The sequence below is a fragment of the Manis javanica genome, chromosome X (genome assembly GCF_040802235.1).
Source record: "Manis javanica isolate MJ-LG chromosome X, MJ_LKY, whole genome shotgun sequence".
Lineage (NCBI taxonomy): Eukaryota > Metazoa > Chordata > Mammalia > Pholidota > Manidae > Manis > Manis javanica.
In genome coordinates, this window is record NC_133174.1 from 58,293,565 (window position 1) to 58,313,697 (window position 20,133).

Consider the following 20,133-nt stretch of genomic DNA (forward strand, 5'->3'; position numbering starts at 1 on the left):
TAGGGATTGCATTGAATCTGTAGATTGCTTTAGGCAGGATGGCCGTATTGATAATATTAATTCTTCCTACCCAAGAGCATGGGATGAAATTCCATTTGTTAGTGTCCTCTTTAATTTCTCTTGAGCGTCTTGTAGTTTTCAAGGTATAGGTCTTTCACTTCCATCGTTAGGATTATTCCTAGGTATTTTATTCTTTTTGATGCAAATGTCAATTTAATTGTTTTTCTGATTTCTCTTTCTGCTAGTTCATCATAGGTAGATGTGAAAGCAACAGATTTCTGTGTATTAATATTGTATCCTGCAATATTACTGAATTCAGATATTAGATCTAGGAGTTTTATACTGGATTCTTTAGGGCTTTATTGTACAATAATGTCATCTGCAAGCAGTGACAGTTTGACTTCTTCCTAACCAATCTTGATGCCTTGTACATCTTTGTGTTGTCTGACTGCTGTGATGAGGACTTCCAGTACTATGTTGAATAAAATCGGGGAGAGTGGGCATGCCTGTCTTATTCCTGATCTTATAGGAAAAAGTTTCAGTTCTTTGCTATTAAGTATAATGTTGGCTGTGGCTTTGTCATATATGGCCTTTATTATGTTGAGGTACCTGCCCTTTATACACATTTTGTTGAGAGTTTTCATCATGAACGGATGTTCAATTTTGGCAAATGCTTTTTCAGCATTTATGGAGATGATCATGTGGTTTTTGGCCGTCTTTTTGTTGATGTGGTGGATTATCTTGATGGATTTTCAAATGTTGTACCATCCTTGCATCCCTGAGATGAATCCCACTTGATCATGGTGTATGATCCTCTTGATGTATTTTTGAATTTGGTTTGTAAATATTTGTTGAGTGTTTTTGTGTGTATTTAATCAGGGATATTGGTTGGTAGTTTTCTTTTTTTGTGGGGTCTTTCCTTGTTTTGGTATTAGAGTGATGCTGACTTCTTAGATCTTCTATTTTTTGGAAAACTTTATGGAGAATGGGTATTATGTCTTCTGTAAATGTCTGATAAAATTCAGCAGTGAATCCAACTGGTCCTGAAGTTTCATTCTTGGGCAGTTTTATTGATTACCAATTCAATTTAGTTGCTGGTAATTCGGTCTGTTCAGATTTTCAGTTTCTTCCCTGGTCAGTCTTGGAAGGTTACATTTTTCTAGAAAATTGTTCATTTCTTCTACTTTATCCAGTTTTTTAGTATACAGATTTTCACAGTATTATCTAATAATTCTTTGTATTTCAGTGGTGTCTGCAGTGATTTTTCCTTTCTCATTTCTGATTCTGTTTATGTGTGTAGATTCTCTTTTTCTCTTAATAAGTCTGGATAGGGGCTTATATATTTTCTTCATTTACTCAAAGAACCAGCTCTTGGTTTATTAATTTTTCTATTGTATTAGTCCTCTCAATTTTACTTATTTCTACTCTGATTTTTATTATATCCTTCCTTCTGCTGACTTTGGGCCTCATTTGTACTTCTTTTTCCAGTTTCAATAATGGTGAATTTAGACTATTCATTTGGGATTGTTCTTCCTTCTTTAAAGAAGCCTCAACTGCTATATACTTTCCTCTAAGAACTGCCTTTGCTGTGTCCCACAGGAGTTGGGGCATTGTGCTATTGATTTCATTTGTCTCCATATATTGCTTGATTACTCTTTTAATTTCATCATTGATTCATTGATTATTTAGGAGCATGTTGTTAAGCCTCCATGTGCTTGTGAGCCTGTTTGTTTTCTTTGTACAATTTATTTCTAGATTTATACCTCTCCTATCTGAGAAGTAGCTTGGCAGAATTTCAATCTTTTTGAATTTACTGAGGCTCTTTTTGTGGCCTAGTATGGGTTCTATTCTGGAAAATATTCCATGTGCACTTGAGAAGAATGTATATCCTGATTCCTTAGGGTGTAGAGTTCTGTAGACATCTGTTAGGTCCATCTGTTCCCAGTGTGTTGTTCAGTGACTCTGTGTTCTTACTTATTTTCTGTGTGGTTGATCTGTCCTTTGTAGTGAGTGGTGTGTTGAAGTCTCATAGAATGAATGCATTACATTCTATTTCCTCCTATGTCAGTGCTCCTGTGTTGGGTGCATATATATTTAGAATGGTTATATCCTGTTGTTGGACAGCCACCTTTACCATTCTGTAATGTCCTTCTTTGTCTCTTGTTACTTTCTTTCTTTTGAAGTCTATTTTGTGTGATATAAGTACTGCCACACCTGCTTTTTTCTCCCTATTGTTTGCATGAAATATTTTTTTCCATCCCTTCATTTTCAGTCTGTGTATGACTCTGGGTTGGACTTGAGTCTCTTGTAAGCAGCATATAAATGGGTCTTGCTTTTTTCATTCTTTTGAGAGGGCATCTCTCATATTTATTGATCAAATGGTTGTTAACAACAATAAAATTCTGTATGGGGGGGTCAATGCTCAATGCACAATCATTAATCCATCTCAAGCCTAGTTCTCCTCAGTCTCCAATCTTCTGAAGCATAACGAACAAGTTCTTATATGGTGAAAGAATTCTTACATAGTGAATAAATTCTTACATGGTGAACAGTACAAGGGCATTGATCACAGAAACTTTCGGGTCTGATCACGCATTATGAACTATAAACAATCAGGTCAAATATGAATATTCATTTGATTTTTATACTTGATTTATATGTGGATACCACATTTCTCCCTTTATACTTATTCTTACTTTTATTTTTAATAAAATGCTGAAGTGGTAGGTAGATGCAAGATAAAGGTAGAAAACATAGTTTAGTGTTGTAAGAGAGCAATTGTAGATGATCATGTATGTGCCTGTAGACTATGTGCTAATCCGAGCTGGACAAGGGCAATAAAACATCCACGGATGCAGAAGCTTTCGCTCAAAACAGGGGGGAGGTGAGGTTCTAAGTTTCACCACTGTTGTTCCCCGATTTCTCACCTGATGGCCCCCCTGCGACTGTGCCCGTCTTAGGTTGTTCCTCCCTTGAGGAATCTTACCCATCTCTGGCTAACCAGTCATCTTCCGGGGCCATACAGGGAAACGTAAAGTTGGTAAGTGAGAGAGAAGCCATATTGTTTGAAAAGGTTAGCTTTTTACTTCTTTGCAGATTTATGTCCTGTGGCTTCTATGCCCAGCACTTGTCTCGAGGTATCTTTACCACCTGGAGGAATTATGATACTTGGTAAATTCAATATGAGGCACGAATTCTATTTAAGGGTTGTAATTAGGAGGGAAGAAGAAAAGCTATAGAGGTAGCATATGGAAGAAAACATGGGAGGATTGATTATTTCTTTGACATATCTTCTTGTAGAGTACCTTAAGCATGTATAGGTTTTAAACTACTAACTAACGCACACATATTAACATAATAGGAATATGGTGACATAAACTAAGCAAATCTATAATTACCAGCCATCTCCAGTGTAGCTAAGAAAACCAGTTAGGCACCCTAGACATTTGTGAAAATTTGTCTATGATATGATGGATATTGTCCAACTGTACTTGAACAGTCTGAGAGAAATCAGACAAATTAAAGCAACCCATTTCTGGGATCTGTTCACATCCTATATGTTCTTTTAACCATAGATACTCTATAGTCATAAGATTTTGGAGCGCTACAACTGGCACCCCTCCCAACTCCTGGTTCAGTTCCAACAGTACAGATCCAGCCAAATTCGTTCTCTCACTGTATGCACATGCCAGCCTACACATCTCCCTCCTCATTCCAGTGGCAAGTCCAGGAAATGGTGGGATGGACACAGCCACAACTGCAGCATCGCCCAGATCCCTGTGGATACATTTTGATGATCATCCCCCGGCACGAGTCCTCCAGAGAGTGCTGATGCCGGAAGCTCCTCCTCATATCGTATCTTAGTTCATGTCCTGGGTAGCCAAGCAAGGCCTTGATCTTCTGCATAAAAACAAACAGACCCTTTGACCACACTTTGACATGCCCTCTATACCACAGTGTAAAACACATTGCAGGTCAGCACACAGGAAATGCTTTTTTTTTATTATTAAGAGAAAGGAATATTATCAGAAAAGAGTACCTCCATAGCTGATCATCTGACACCCTTTAAGTGATCAAAATTAAGGATATTTAAAGTATGTGCTAATCTTTGATTTACCAATAGTTTTATCCTATCAAGGAGTAATCCCCCTTTTCTTTCTTTCTTTTTTTTCCATTTTTTAAAATCTTTAATCTACACTTACATGAAGAATACAATGTTTACTATGCTCTCCACTATACCAAGTACCCCCTAAAAACCACATTACAGTCACTGTCCACCAGCATAGCAAAATGTTGTAGAATCACTACTTGTACTCTCTCTGTTGGACAGCCCTCCCTCCCCACCTATGCATGCTAATCTTAATACCCCTTTACTTCTTCCCCCCCCTTATCCATCCCTGCCCACCCATCCTAGCCAGATCCTTTCCCTTTGGTACCTGTTAGTCCATTTTTGGATTCTGTAATTCCGCTGCTATTTTGTTCCTTCAGTTTATCCTTTGTTCTTATACTCCTCAGATGAGTGAAATCATTTGGTATTTCTCTTTCTCCGCTTGGCTTATTTCACTGAGCATAATACTCTCCAGCTCCATCCATGTTCTGCAAATGGTAGGATTTTCCCTCTTCTTATGGCTGAGTAGTATTCCATTGTGTATATGTAGCACATCTTCTTTATTCATTCATCTACCGATGGACATTTAGGTTGCTTCCAATTCTTGGCTATTGTAAATAGTGCTGCAATAAACATAGGGGTGCATCTGTCTTTCTCAAACTTGATTGCTGTGTTCTTAGGGTAAATTCCTAGGAGTGGAATTCCAGGGTCAAATGGTAAGTCTGTTTTGAGCATTTTGATGAACCTCCATACTGCTTTCCACAATGGTTGAACTAATTTACATTCCCACCAGCAGTGTAGGAGGGTTCCAATTTCTCCACAGCCTCACCAACATTTGTTGTTGTTTGTCTTTTGGATGGCAGCTATCCTTACTGGTGTGAGGTGATACCTCATTGTAGTTTTACTTTGTATTTATCTGATAATTAGCGATGTGGAGCATCTTTTCATGTGTCTGTTGGCTATCTTTATTTCTTTTTTAGAGAATTGTCTGTTCAGTTCCTCTGCCCATTTTTTAATTGGGTTATTTGTTTTTTGTTTGTTGAGGTGTGTGAGCTCTTTATATATTCTGGATGTCAAGCCTTTATCGGATCTGTCATTTTCAAATATACTCTCCCATACTGTAGGGTTCCTTTTTGTTCTATTGATGGTGTCTTTCGCTGTGCAGAAGATTTTCAGCTTGATATAGTCCCACTTGCTCATTTTTGCTGTTGTTTGCCTTGCACGGGAAGATGTGTTCAAAAAGAGGTCACTCATGTTTATGTCTAAGAGGTTTTTGCCTATGTTTTTTTCCAAGAGATTAATGGTTTCATGACTTACATTCAGGTCTTTGATCCATTTGGAGTTTCCCTTTGTATATGGGGTTAGACAATGGTCCAGTTTCATTCTCCTGCATGTACCTATCCAGTTTTGCCAGCACCATCTGTTGAAGAGACTGTCATTTCACCATTGTATGTCCATGGCTCCTTTATCAAATATTAATTGACCATATATGTCTGGGTTAATGTCTGGAGTCTCTAATCTGTTCCACTGGTCTGTGGCTCTGTTCCTGTGCCAGTAACAAATTGTCTTGATTACTATAGCTTTGTAGTAGAGCTTGAAGTTGGGGAGTGAGATCCCCCCTACTTTATTCTTCTTTTTCAGGATTGCTTTGGCTATTCGGGGTCTTTAGTGTTTCCATATGAATTTTTGAACTACTTGTTCCAGTTCACTGAAGAATGTTGCTGGTAATTTGATAGGGATTGCATCAAGTCTGTATATTGCTTTGGACAGGATGGCCATTTTGACGATACTAATTCTTCCTAGCCATGAGCATGGGATGAGTTTCCATTTGTTAGTGTCCCCTTTAATTTCTCTTAAGAGTGACTTGTAGTTTCCAGGGTATAGGTCTTTCACTTCTTTAGTTAGGTTTATTCCTAGGTATTTTATTCTTTTTGATGCAATGGTGAATGGAATTGTTTTCCTGATTTCTCTTTCTATTGGTTCATTGTTAGTGTAGGAAAGCTACAGATTTCTGTGTGTTAATTTTGTATCCTGCAACGTTGCCATATTCCTATATCAGTTCTAGTAGTTTTGGGGTGGAGTCTTCAGGGTTTTTTATGTACAGTATCATATCATCTGCAAATAGTGACAGTTTAACTTCTTCTTTACCAATCTGGATTCCTTGTATTTCTTTGTTTTCTCTTATGGCCGTGGCTAGGACCTCCAGTATTAAGTTGAATAACAGTGGGGAGAGTGGGCATCACTGTCTTGTTCCGATCTCAGAGGAAATGCTTTCAGCTTCTCGCTGTTCAGTATAATGTTGGCTGTGGGTTTATCATATATGGCCTTTATTATGTTGAGGTACTTGCCCTCTATTCCCATTTTGCTGAGAGTTTTTATCATGAATGGATGTTGAATTATGTCAAATGCTTTTTCAGCATGTATGGAGATGACCATGTGGTTTTTGTCTTTCTTTTTGTTGATGTGGTGGATGACGTTGACAGATTTTCGAATGTTGTACCATCCTTGCATCCCTGGGATGAATCCCACTTGGGCATAGTGTATGATCCTTTTGATATACTGTTGAATTCTGTTTGCTAGTATTTTATTGAGTATTTTTGCATCTACATTCTTCAGGGATATTGGTCTGTAATTTTATTTTTTGGTGGGGTCTTTGCCTGGTTTTGGTATTAGGGTGATGTTGGCTTCATAGAATGAGTTTGGGAGTATTCCCTGCTCTTCCATTTTTTGGAACACTTTAAGGAAAATGGGTATTATGTCTTCCTTGTGTGTCTGGTAAAATTCCGAGGTAAATCCATCTGGCCCGGGGGTTTTGTTCTTGGGTAGTTTTTTGATTACCATATCAATTTCTTTGCTCGTAATTGGTTTGTTTAACTTTTAAGTTTCTTCCTTGGTCAGTCTTGGGAGGTTGTATTTTTCTAGGAAGTTATCCATTTCTTCTAGGTTTTCCAGCTTGTTGGCATATAGGTTTTCCTAGTAATCTTTAATAATTCTTTGTATTTCTGTGGAGTCTGTCTTGATTATTCCATTCTCATTTCTTATGCTGTTGATTTGTGTTGATTCCCTTTTTCTCTTAATAAGTTTGGCTAGAGGCTTATCTATTTTGTTTATTTTCTCAAAGAACCAGCTCCTGGTTTTGTTGATTTTTGCTATGGTTTTATTCTTCTCAATTTTGTTTATTTCTTCTCTAATCTTTATTATGTCCCTCCTTCTGCTGACTTTAGGCCTCATTTGTTCTTCTTTTTCTAGTTTCGATAATTGTGATGTTAGACTATTCATTTGGGATTGTTCTTCCTTCTTCAAGTGTGCCTGGATCGCTATATACTTTCCTCTTAACACTGCTTTCGCTGCATCCCACAGAAGTTGGGGCTTTTTGTTGTTGTTGTCATTTGTTTCTATATATTCCTTGATCTCTATTTTGATTTGTTCATTGATCCATTGATTATTTAGAAGCATGTTGTTAAGCCTCCATGTGTTTGTGTGCCTTTTTGTTTTCTTTGTAGAATTTATTTCTAGTTTTATATCTTTGTGGTCTGAAAAATTGGTTGGTAGAATTTCAATATTTTGGAATTTACTGAGGCTCTTTTTGTGAGCTAGTATGTAGTCTATTCTGGAGAGTGTTCCATGTGCACTTGAGAAGAATGTATATCCTGTTGCTTTTGGATGTAGAGTTCTATAGATGTTTATTAGGTCCATCTGTTCTAGTGTGTTGTTCAGTGCCTGTGTGTCCTTACTTATTTTCTACCCGGTGGATCTGTCCTTTGGGGTGAGTGGTGTGTTGAAGTCTCCTAAAATGAATGCATTGCAGTCTATTTCCCTCTTTAGTTCTGTTAGTGTTTGTTTCATAAATGCTGGTGCTCCTGTGTTGGGTGCATATATATTTGGAATGGTTATATCCTCTTGTTGGACTGTGCCCTTTATCATTATGCAGTGTCCTTCTTTATCTCTTGTTACTTTCTTTGTTTTGAAGTCTATTTTGTCTGATATTAGTACTGCAACCCCTGCTTTCTTCTCACTGTTGTTTGCCTGAAATATGTTTTTCCATCCCTTGACTTTTAGTCTGTGCATGTCTTTGGGTTTGAGGTGAGTTTCTTGTAAGCAGCATATAGATGGGTCTTGCTTTTTTATTCATTCTATTACTCTGTGTCTTTTGATTGGTGAATTCAGTCCATTTACATTTAGGGTGACTATTGACAGATATGTACTTATTGCCATTGCAGGCTTTAAATTCGTGGTTACCAAAGGTTCAAGGTTAGCCTCTTTAGTATCTTACTGCCTAACTTAGCTCACTTATTGAGCTGTTATACACACTGTCTGGAGATTCTTTTCTTCTCTCCCTTCTTATTCCTCCTCCTCCATTCTTCATATGTTGTGTGTTTTGTTTTGTGCTCTTTTTAGGAGTGCTGCCATCTAGAGCAGTCCTTGTAAGATGCCCTGTAGAGGTGGTTTGTGGGAAGCAAGTTCCCTCAGCTTTTGCTTGTCTCGGAATTGTTTAATCCCGCCATCATATTTAAATGATAGTCGTGCTGGATACAGTATCCTTGGTTCAAGGCCCTTCTGTTTCATTGCATTAAATATATCATGCCATTCTCTTCTGGCCTGTAGGGTTTCTGTTGAGAAGTCTGATGTTAGCCTGATGGGTTTTCCTTAATAGGTGACCTCTTTCTCTCTAGCTGCCTTTAAAACTCTTTCCTTGTCCTTGATCCTTGCCATTTTAATTACTATGTGTCTTGGTGTTGTCCTCCTTGGTTCCTTTCTCTTGGGGGTTCTGTGTAATTCCATGGTCTGTTCTATTATTTCCTCCCCCAGTTGGGGAAGTTTTCAGCAATTATTTCTTCAAAGAGACTTTCTATCCCTTTTCCTCTTTCTTCTTCTTCTGGCACCCCTATAATACGAATATTATTCCTTTTGGTTTGGTCATATAGTTCTCTTAGTGTTGTTTCATTCCTGGAGATCCTTTTATCTCTCTCTATGTCAGCTTCTATACGTTCCTGTTCTCTGGCTTCTATTCCTTCAATGGCCTCTTGCATCTTATCCATTCTGCTTATAAATCCTTCCAGGGATTGTTTCACTTCTGTGATCTCCTTCTTGACATCTGTGATCTCCCTCTGGACTTCATCCCTTAGCTCTTGCATATTTCTCTGCATCTCTGTCAGCATGTTTATGATTTTTATTTTGAATTATTTTGCAGGAAGACTGGTTAGGTCTGTCTCCTTCTCAGTTGTTGACTCTGTGATCTTTGTCAGCCTGTAGTTTTGCCTTTTCATAGTGATAGAGATAGTTTGCAGAGCTGGTATGAGTGACCGCTGGAAGAGCTTTCCTTCTTGTTGGTTTGTGGCCTTCCTCTCCTGGGAGAATAACGACCTCTAGTGGCTTGTGCTGGGCAGCTGTGCACAGACAGGGTTTCTGCTTCCGGCCCGGCTTCTATGGACTTTATCTCTGCCTTTGTTGTGGGCGTGGCCTGGCTCGGGCTGCTCCTCCAAAATGGTGGAGCCCCTTTGGAGGGGGAGAGGCCAGGAGGCTATTTATCTCCGTAAGGGGACTCTGTGCTCCCTGTTGCCCAGGGGGTTAGAGTGCCCAGAGATCCCCAGATTCCCTGCCTCTGGGCTGTGTCCTGTCCTGCCCCTTTATGACTTCTGAAAATCACTCTCCAAACCAAAACTACAACAGCAACAACGAAAGAGAAATAAATAAATAAATAAATTATTTTTTTAAAAAAAAGGAAAAAAAAAGGGAAAAATGTGCAATTTTCTTTGTCCTCATGCGCCGGTCTCAGGCACCCGCTCACCGGTCTTGTTGCCCTGTTTCCCTACTATTGGGGTACCTGTTCCATTAAGGCTTCCAATAAGCACTCCCCCAAAAAAAGGGGGAAATGCTTAATTTTTTTTGTCCTCAGGTGCCGGTCTCAGGCACCCGCTCACCGGTCTTGCTGCCGTGTTTCCCTAGTATTGGGGTCCCTGTCCCTTTAAGGCTTCCAAAAAGCTCTCGCCAAAAAAAGAAAAAAAAAACCGCTCCCATTTCTTTTTTCTCCGGTGTCAGCCTCAGGCACCCACTCACCGTCCTGCCGCCCTGTTTCCTTAGTATCCAGGACCCCACGCATGCACTGTGTCTGCGCTCTGCTCTGGAACCCTGGTGCTGGGTGTTCAGCAGTCCTGGGCTCTCTCTCCCTGCCAGCTGATTCCTCTCCATCCACCAGGGGCCAGGGAGAGGGGTGCTCGGGTCCCACCGGGCCGGGGCTTGTACCTTACACCCTTTACGAGGTGCTGGGTTCTTGCAGGTGTGGATGTGGCCTGGATGTTGTCCTGTGTCCTCTGGTCTCTATTTTAGGAAGAGTTGTCTTTGTTATATTTTCATGGATATATGTGGTTTTGCGAGGAGATTTCCGCTGCTCTACTCACGCCGCCATCCTGGCTCGGTGGCCTCTGGGTCTTGCTTTTTTTATCCATTCTTTTACCCTTTGTCTTTGATTGGTACATTCAGTTCATTTACATTTATGGTGATTATTTATAGATATGTACTTATTGCCATTGAACTCTTTGGATTAATGGTTAGCAAAGGTTTAAAGGTAGATTATTTATTATCTAACTGTCTAACTTAACTCACTTATTATGCTATTACAAACACAGTCTGATGATTCCTTATTTCCCTCCCTTCTTTTTCTTTCTCTCCACTCTTTATATGTTAGGGATTTTATTCTGTACTCTTTTGTGTTTCCCTCAACTGATTCTCTGGATATCTGATTTCGTTTTGCACTTAGTATTTGGTTGGTCTACTTTTTTTGTTGTGGTTTTATTTTCTCTGGTGACATCTGTTTAGCCTTAGGAGCACTTCTATCTAAAGCAGTCCCTTTAAAATACACTGTAGAGATGGTTTGTGGGAGGTGAATTTCCTCATCTTTTGCTTATCTGGGAATTGTGTAATCCCTCCTTCAAATTTAAATGGTAATCTTGCTGGATACAGTATTCTAGGTTCGAGGCCCTTCTGTTTCATTGCATTGAATATATCATGCTATTGGCTTCTGGCCTGTAAGATTTCTGCTGAGAAGTCTGATGATAGCCTGATGGGTTTTCCTTTGTAGGTGATCTTTTTTCTCTCTCTGGCTGCTTTTAATTCTCTGTCCTTGTCTTTAATCTTTGCCATTTTAATCGTTATACATCTTGGTGTTGTCCTCCTTAGGTCCTTTTTTTTGGGAGATCTGTGGGCTTCCATGGTCCAAGTGACTATCTCCTTCCCCAGGTTGGGGAAGTTTTCAGCGATTATTTCTTCAAAGACACTTTCTATCCCTTTTTGTCTCTCTTCTTCTGGTACCCCTATAATGAGAATATTGTTCTGTTTGGATTGGTCACACAGTTCTCTTAATATTTTTCATTCCCAGAGGTCCTTTCATTCCTCTCTGCCTCAGCTTCTCTGTATTCCTGTTCTCTGCTTTCTATTCCATTTACAGTCTCTTGCACCTCATCAAGTCTGCTCTTAAATCCTTACATTGTTTCATTTGTTATCTGCTTCTGAAATTCATTCCTTACCTCCTGCATATTTCTCCGTAGCTACATCAGCATGTTTGTGACTTTTTTTTTTGAGAGAGCATCTCTCTTATTTATTGATAAAATGGTTGTTAACAACAATAAAATTCTGTATAGGGGAGTCAATGCAAAATCATTAATGAACCCCAAGCCTAATTCTCAACAGTCTCCAATCTTCTGAAGCATAATGAACAAGTTCTTACATGGTGAACAAATTCTTACATAGTGAATAAGTTCTTACATGGTGAGCAGTGCAAGGGCAGTCATCACAGAAACTTTTGGTTTTGATCACGCATTATGAACTATAAACAATCAGGTCAAATATGAATATTCATTTGATTTATATGTGAATCCCACATTTCTCCCTTATTTTTATTATTATTATTATTTTTAATAAAGTGCTGAAATGGTAGGTAGATGCAAGATAAAGGTAGAAAACATAGTTTAGTGCTGTACGAGGGCAAATGTAGATGATCAGGTGTGTGCCTGTAGACTAAGTATTAATCCAAGCTAGGCAAGGACAACAAAACATCCACGGATGCAGAAGATTTCTCTCAAAATGTGGGGGGGGGGGTGAGGTTCTAAGCCTCACCTCTGTTGATCCCCCATTTCTCACCTGATGGCCCCCCTGTGACTGTGCCTGTTTTAGGTTGTTCCTCTCTTGAGGAATCTTACCCGTCTCTGGCTAACCAGTCATCTTCTGGGGCCATACAGGGAAATGTAAAGTTGGTAAGTGAGAGAGAAGCAATATTGTTTGAAAAGGTTAGCTTTTTACTTCTTTGCAGATTTATGCCCTGTGGCTTCTATGCCCAGCATTTGTCTTGAGGTATCTTTACCACTTGGAAGAATTATGATACTTGGTAATTTCAATATGAGGCACAAATTCTACTTAAGGGTTGTAATTAGGAAGGAAGAAGAAAAGCTATAGAAGTAGCAGACGGAAGAAAACATGGGAAGATTGATTATTTCTTTGACATATCTTCTTGTAGAGTAACATAAGCATGCATAGGTTTTAAACTACTAATTAAATTGTGTACACACATTAACATAATAGGAATACAGCTACATAACCAAAGCAGACCTATAATTACCAGCAATCTCCAGTGAAACCAAGAAAACCAGTTAGGCACCCTAGGCATTTGTGAAAACTTATCAATGATATGATGGATATTGTCTAACTGAATTTGAATAGTTTGAGAAAAATCAGACAAATTAAAACAACACATTCCTGGGAACTGTTCACATCCCATATGTTCTTTTAACAGTAGATAGTCTATAGTTGCAAGATTTTGGTGTTTGTGACTTTTATTTTGAATTTTTTCTTAGAAAGACTGGTGATTTCAGTCTCACCAGGCTCTCTCTGGTATTTGAGTAATTTTGGACTGAAGGAGATTCTTCTGCCTTTTCATGGTGATGGAAGTGATCATCAGTGATTGGCGGGTGTCTTTCCTAGGAGAACAACGTCCCTACCTGCTTGCTGGTCACCTTGCCTGTCTCCGCTGCCTATACCAGTCAACTGCACACAGGGAGCAGCCTCTGGGTTAATCCAGAGTTGCAGTTGGCTTGGCGCTCATCAGGATGGCCTAGAGCACTGTCAGGTTCACAGGTGATCATTTTGTGTTTTCCATGAGAATGGCACCCCTTCGTGCTTTCGGATTCCACACCAGTCTCCTCTGCCTGTGCCAGGCCAACTGCATACAGGGAGCAGCCACTGAGTTGATCCCCTGATCTGTCATGGATGGGTAGCCCTATGGATGCCCTAGGGCATTGGTGGTGGTTGCAGGTGATCAGAACGTGTTCACTGTCAGAACAGAGAGACCTTACGTGGTTTGCAGACACTGCACTGGTTTCTTCTGCCTGTGCCAGTCAGCTGTGCACAGATTGCAGACTCTGGGTTGGTCCTGTGAGCTGCCAAGGGCAGGGTGTCCCTCTGGATGGCCTAGGGCACTGGTGGTGGTTGCAAGCGATCAGCGCTTGCTCGCCATTAGAACAGAGGTCCTACATGTTTTTCAGACTCCATGCCAGCTTTCTCTGCCTGTGCCACTTGGCCCTACACTGGGGGCAGACTCTGGGTTAATCCCCTGAGCTGCCATGGGCGGGGTGGCCCTCAGGATGGCATAGGGCAGCAGCAGGGTTTGCAAGCAAGCAGCACATTTGCCGTGAGATTAAAGCCCCTTTGTGCCTTCCAGACTCTGTACCACTCCCCTCTGTGTTGTTCGACTGTGGGCTGCCTCTGTGTGGTTGCTGTGGGTGGGGCTGCTCCCCAGTTGCTCCGCAGCAAAGGCAGTTCAGCTGGTTCACTTGCAGTGCTGGCAGGGGTAATGAACAGCAGGCTTCTTATCACCGTGTCAGGCTTCCATGCTGCGTTACTGTTGCCACCAAGGTGGTTAGGGTGCCTGAAGTTCCTTAAAGTTCCCAGCCTGCTTTGCTGAGTGCCAGGATGATTTTGTCCACCAGTTAAACCCTTGTCCCTTTAAGGCTTTTACAGTGCCCACTTTTCTGTTTTCCCAGGCAGCCAGCTGTGGGAACCTGTTCACAGTCTTAGTCTAGGATTTTGCTTTTCCATTCCTCTAATATCCAGTAGACCATGCAATGTGTGTCTGTGCTTCCGGTGCAGATTACTAGGGCTGGTTATTTAGCAGTCCTCTGCTTCCACTCGCTCCCCACTCTGATTCTTTTCCTCCTGCAAGTCAACAGGGGTAGGAGACCTGCTCAGTTCCCACCTGGTCACGGCTTTGTATCTTACCCTTTTTCATTAGATGTTGAGTTCTCACAAATGTAGATGTAGTCTGGGTGGTGTACTGTACCTTCTGGTCACTCTTTTAGGAATAGTTGTATTCACTGTATTTTCAAAGTATACATGGTTTTGGGAGGATATTTCCACACCCCTACTCATGCTGCCATCTTAAGAATCTCAATACATTATTATAACTATAGATACCATAAGGTATATGAAGTCTCTCTAATTTATTCATTTAATAACTGAAAGTTTGTATCATTTGATCAACATATCCCTAATCCCCCCAACCCCCAAACCCTGATAACCACCATTCTACTTCTGCTTTTATGTGTCTACCTTTTTTCGTTACACATATAACTGGGATCATGCAGTATCTGTCTTTCTGTGTCTGGTTTATTTCACTTAGCATAAAGTCCTCCAGGTAATCCATCTTGTCACAAATGATAGGTTTTCCTGCAGATCCCATTTTAACAATACTAACTCTTCCAGTCTATGAACATGGTATATCATTCCAATTATTTGTGTCTTCTACCATACTGCTTTCTATACTGACTGTATTATTTTTACATCCTACCAACTATTAGTTTTTAAACAATATTTGTGCTCAGTATAAAATTTTAGGTTGATATATTCTTTCTTTCATTATTTTAATGATGTTTCTCCATTGTGTTCTTGCTTGCATTGCTCCCAACAAGAATATGTTCTTAATTTTTTCCTCTGTATGAAAGGTGCCATTTTTCTTTAGCTACTTCTAAGATATTCTTAGAAATCGTTTTGAAGCAATTTTATTATTATTTGTCTTTCTTGTGTTTAGAGTTTGCTGACTTTCTTGGATTTGTGGGTTTAGAATTTTCTTTAAGTTTAAGTTTTCAACCATTATTTCTTCACATATTTATTCTCTCCCTCCTCACAGAATTCCAATTAAGCTACATGATGTTTTTCCGTAGCTTCCAGATGCTGGTTTTTTGTTGTTGTTGTTTGGTTCATTTTGGATGGATTCTATTGTATGCCTTCAAGTTCACTAACCTTTCTTCTGCAATATATAATATAATGTTAATACTATATAATATGTTTTTCATCCTAGACTTAGTTTTCATCTCTAGAAGTTTGATTTAGGACTTTTATATCTTCCATGATTCCACTTACCTTTTTTGATACATGAATAGTTATAAGACATTCTTAATGTTCTCTGGTAATGCTAACTTCTGTGTAAGTTTCAACAGATTCCTTATTCTCTTTGTTATAGGCTGTGTTTTCCTGCTTCTCTGTATGCTTAGTAATTTATTACAGAATTCCAGACATTGTAAACTTTATCATGTTAGCTGCTGGATAGTTTTGTATTCTAATAAATATTCTTGATTTTTACTCTAGGAAACAAATCCCTGAGAAGCAATCTGATCCTTTCAAGTCAGACTTTTATGATTTTTAGGTAGGTCTGGAGCAGTGCTCAGTGTAGGACTAATTATTGTCCACTACTGATAAAAGACCCTTCTGAGTTCTATACTCAACACCACGTGAATTAAACATTTGCCAATCTGGCTGGAATGAACAGGCTCTATTACCAGACCTATGTCAGTGCCAGTCACAGTCTCTTCTAATGTATTTAGATAGTTATTTTCTGGCTGCATGTATTTTTGTCCCATGATTTTCTGATCAGAATTCTGCTAAACACTTGTGGAGGACTCTAATTAATAGGGGTTTTTTTCTGTGCTGTGCTCTCCTCTCTGGTACTCTAGCCTATGAACTCAACCTGCCTTGTTCTCCTCAGATTCTCACCTCTACCTCCTCAAAACAGGAAGCCTGCTAGGATCCACTTCAGTTTCTCTTTTACACTAAAGTCTGAAAACTCAAGGCAGCAAGCTGCAAAATTGCAGTGCTCACCTTTTTTATTTCCTGTCTTCCAGAGATCACTCTCTGTTTTCTGAATCCAATGTCTTTAAAACCATTTTTTCATGTATGTTGTCTTGGTTATTTTTCTTTGGAGGGATGGCATGAGGGGGTTCAGGCAAAGATATAACCAATCCAATATAAGACCAATATAACCAATTGGTCTCTGTTACATCTTGGTTGGAAATGGAAATTCCCAACATTTTTTTCACAGTATATCACATTATTTTTATACAGACAAATAAATGCACATAAAGATTAGAAGGAAATAAACCAAAAATTTTAAGAGTGATTAGATTATGAATGACTATTGTTTACTTTAAAAATCCTTATCTATAGTTTCAAATTTTTGTATAATAAACTTATAATAAATTTTGTAAAGAGAAAAAATTACACTTTGGTTGCACCACAACTTTTTAAAGGCTTTTTAAAAAACAATCTGTTTCACAGCAAAACTGAGAGGAATATACAAAAATTTGCAATATACTCTCTACCCAAATGCATGCATAGCCTCCCCCATTATCAGCATCCTCCACCAGAGTGACACATTTGTTACAACTGATGAACTTACTGTGACACATCACATACACCCAAAGTTCACAGTTTATATTAGGGTTCACTCTTAATGTGTACATTCTATGGGTTTCAACAAAAGTATAATGACATGTATCATCACAGTATCATTCAAAGTATTTTCACTGACCTAAAAATTCTCTGTACTCCATACATGTTAAAATAAATTACTTTCCTATTCCTTAATATCAGCAATACCATTTCCCGACACTGTAAACTACCAATGGAGATTAATTACATCTTAGTCTTTTTAAATGAAGCCTTGTCCAATGCCCATTAACTTTCTACATTATGAATATTTAATACATGGTACCTAAACAGATAAATTATTTAAATATTTGATGTTTTATGGTTTTTTTTGATGAACACACTGTTTTATTTGTTGGGATGGAGAAAGAATATAAAGAATGAAAATAGATTATTCCCAAACCTCAAAACTTCTGGCAGCTTTTCCCCACAGAATGCTGTGTAAATAGTGTACTAATTCTGTTGTCAGTTGTCTTCCTGTTTGGTGACCTGAAAATAAACACCCAAGCTCTAAAAGCAAGAATCAATATCTATTATATTAAATAAATAGTGCTAACTATATTCAGAACCTATAGTCTTTAAGTAATGGCTACAAACATAATCACATTCAGACAGGATTTTATTATCAATTTTAGGCTTAGCAGCAAAACTGATTATATAATATAATCAGACTTGATAGAATAACAGTAATTTGCTCATCAATCTGTGATAATCTTCCAGCCTACTCTCTTCTTAACATACTTTTCATGTTCCAAATCTGGTCATTATCTGGTGACTTAATGTTATTGTGAATGAACAGACAGTGATGCCAGAAATAATTAATAAGTGTTTGCACTATTATGCATTAACTAGATAAGATTAAGTTCACCAGAAAGGCCAATTATACTTTAAAGCCTTTGTAAAATACTTTAAGATCATGTTTACACATAACTTTATTACTTTCAATTATAACTTGGGTCTTATTGTTTCTAGTCTAGACATTTACAGGGTTAAGATACATTAGCATACATTAAAGTAAAGTTTAGTTTAACCTGTAATAGAATTCTACACCCACTTCTCTTCTACAACTCTGGCACTATCAATTTCCAAAAAGGTCTTCATTAGAACACTGAGTCTCTGACCTGCCAGCACAGTTGGCAGATGTACTTTGTTCTGCAACGTCATTAAAAATGCTCACATAAGAGTAAAAGCTACTTAATGTACCTTTTAAAAATGTTATAATACGTTGAGACTATAAGTGTATAACTAGATATTATAATAGATTTTGGATAACTATAATCTTAGGAAAATTAGTTATTCTGGAAAACCAAATTTTCTAGTTAACTGACAGTTTACTTTCTTTAAACACAAAACATTTTTTTCATTTAAAAAGTATAGTTTTATTATAGTTCTCAATTTTTCTAAATATTATGTTCTATGAACTGTATTTTTCTTAACATGTTTTCCAGTTTTCTGATGCATAATTTAACCTTTGCTTGACCATTCAATGTCAACAACACTAACAACCATTTTACTTTATTGCACTCTTACTATATCACAGTGATGCCTTTAAGAATTATTATAAAGTAGATTGTTATATTTTTAAAAATATTTGAAGCTGTTTTATAAATTTGTAAAGTTCATTCTTCCTTTGTGGCCAGGTTGTTTGTATACTTCTCTACATACTCCTTCTATCTTTGTAATAAGCTACCATTAAAATGCTAAGGGTTGGAAAACCAGATACATAATCAAGCTAGTCAAAACTGGATCTAAAATAACTGGATTCTAAATAAGGGTCTGGAGTGACATATCAGTAAAATATGTCCTTAGAATCTAGAGTTCAAAAGGCCCTTTGAGATTATCTAGTTAAAAGAATCCCCTTCACAGATTATCAAAACTTTATATTTATAAAAAATATGATACATATAAAAATTCAAGCAATTTGATTGAATATAAAGACAGCAACAAATCACCTAAAATGCCACCACTCAGAATAAGTTTCAGTGTTGACATTTAAGGACTTTCATTCCAGTTAAATCTCTATATGTGTGTAGAGTTGGAAATATGAATTGGGGCAATAACTGAAAGAGATCTTACAATCTTTGTTCTCCAAGGTATAGAGTTCTACAGTGAGGTGGGGGCTCAGAGATAGGTAGGGAATGTTGAGATTTGGCTCTATATCTCTGCTTTAATCAGAGCAACTCTACCTTATTTGAGTCAAAATTCATATAATATTACATTTAGAGGGATGCTCCTGCTAAAAATTAGTTAAAAACTAGGAATGTAGTTAAGTAAGTCAGAGAAAAGACCAATACCATGATTTCACTTATATGTGCAATCTAAAAAATAAAGCAAATGAACACACAAACAAACAAAAAACCAGAAGGGTGGGGGAATGGGAAAAATAGGTGAAGGGGATAAAGAGGTACAAACTTTTGATTATGAAACAAATCACAGGAATGTTAAATACAGTATAGGGAATATAGTCAATAATAGTGTAGTAACTTTGTATGGTGACAGATACTAACTACATTTATGGAGAGCATTTCATAAGTATATAATTGTCAAATCACTATGTTGTATACCTGAAACTAATATTGTATGTGAACTATATCATCAATAAAAATAAGTAACTAAAAAAACTAAGAATGTAGTTCACAACCTTCACTTTACAGATGGAATAAAATAAGATCCAGAATATTACTGATGTGCCTGAAGGCACAGCTAATTGGATATCAAACCAGAAACATGAAATTAGGCTTCTAACCTCACAGTTTTCCACCACACATGAGTTTTAAACTCAGAGGTTTGTCTGTTTGTATTGATGTTTTGTTATTTTTTTCTTAGTTTCTCATTCTAGCTTGACAAACATGTAGAATCCGCATAAGTGAGATGCCACAGTTAGAGGCTATTAGGTAGGGGGAGAAAAAGGAAATGAGAAAAACGAAAACTCCGTTGACAAGGATTTTGCTACTGTTCTCATTTCAATCTTAAATTACATTCATATTAACACCTTTCTAAAACACCTGTAGAAGTCCTACTGACCTGTGATGATTTCTCCAATCTTCTCCTCGGCAAGCAGTACTTCATTCCTTTGTAAAAGCATGTCAATGTGGAACAGTAAAGCTCTTCCAATACTTTCTGATGACTTAAAATGTTCACAGATACGCTCCAGGAAATAAAACCCAGCAGTTTCTCTGTTCAATGAAACAAAATTTTAAGCATGTAAATGGAATAACATTATTTTATCAATAGGACTAAAGTTTATTTGAGTATGAGCAAAACAGGCAAGATTAAAC

General features: G+C 38.0%; 1 protein-coding gene across 1 annotated transcript in view; it reads right to left on the bottom strand.

Annotated features, from left to right (window-relative positions):
* The window catches only part of TEX11 (testis expressed 11), a 391,628-nt gene that overhangs the window by 182,143 nt on the left and 189,352 nt on the right, over window positions 1–20,133 (bottom strand). The window contains exons 14-15 of the mRNA XM_073227602.1: window positions 19,880–20,031; window positions 17,259–17,344 (exon numbers count right to left, since the gene is read on the bottom strand). Coding sequence (XP_073083703.1) covers window positions 17,259–17,344; window positions 19,880–20,031 — 238 coding nt within the window. The remainder of the gene's footprint in view (window positions 1–17,258; window positions 17,345–19,879; window positions 20,032–20,133) is intronic.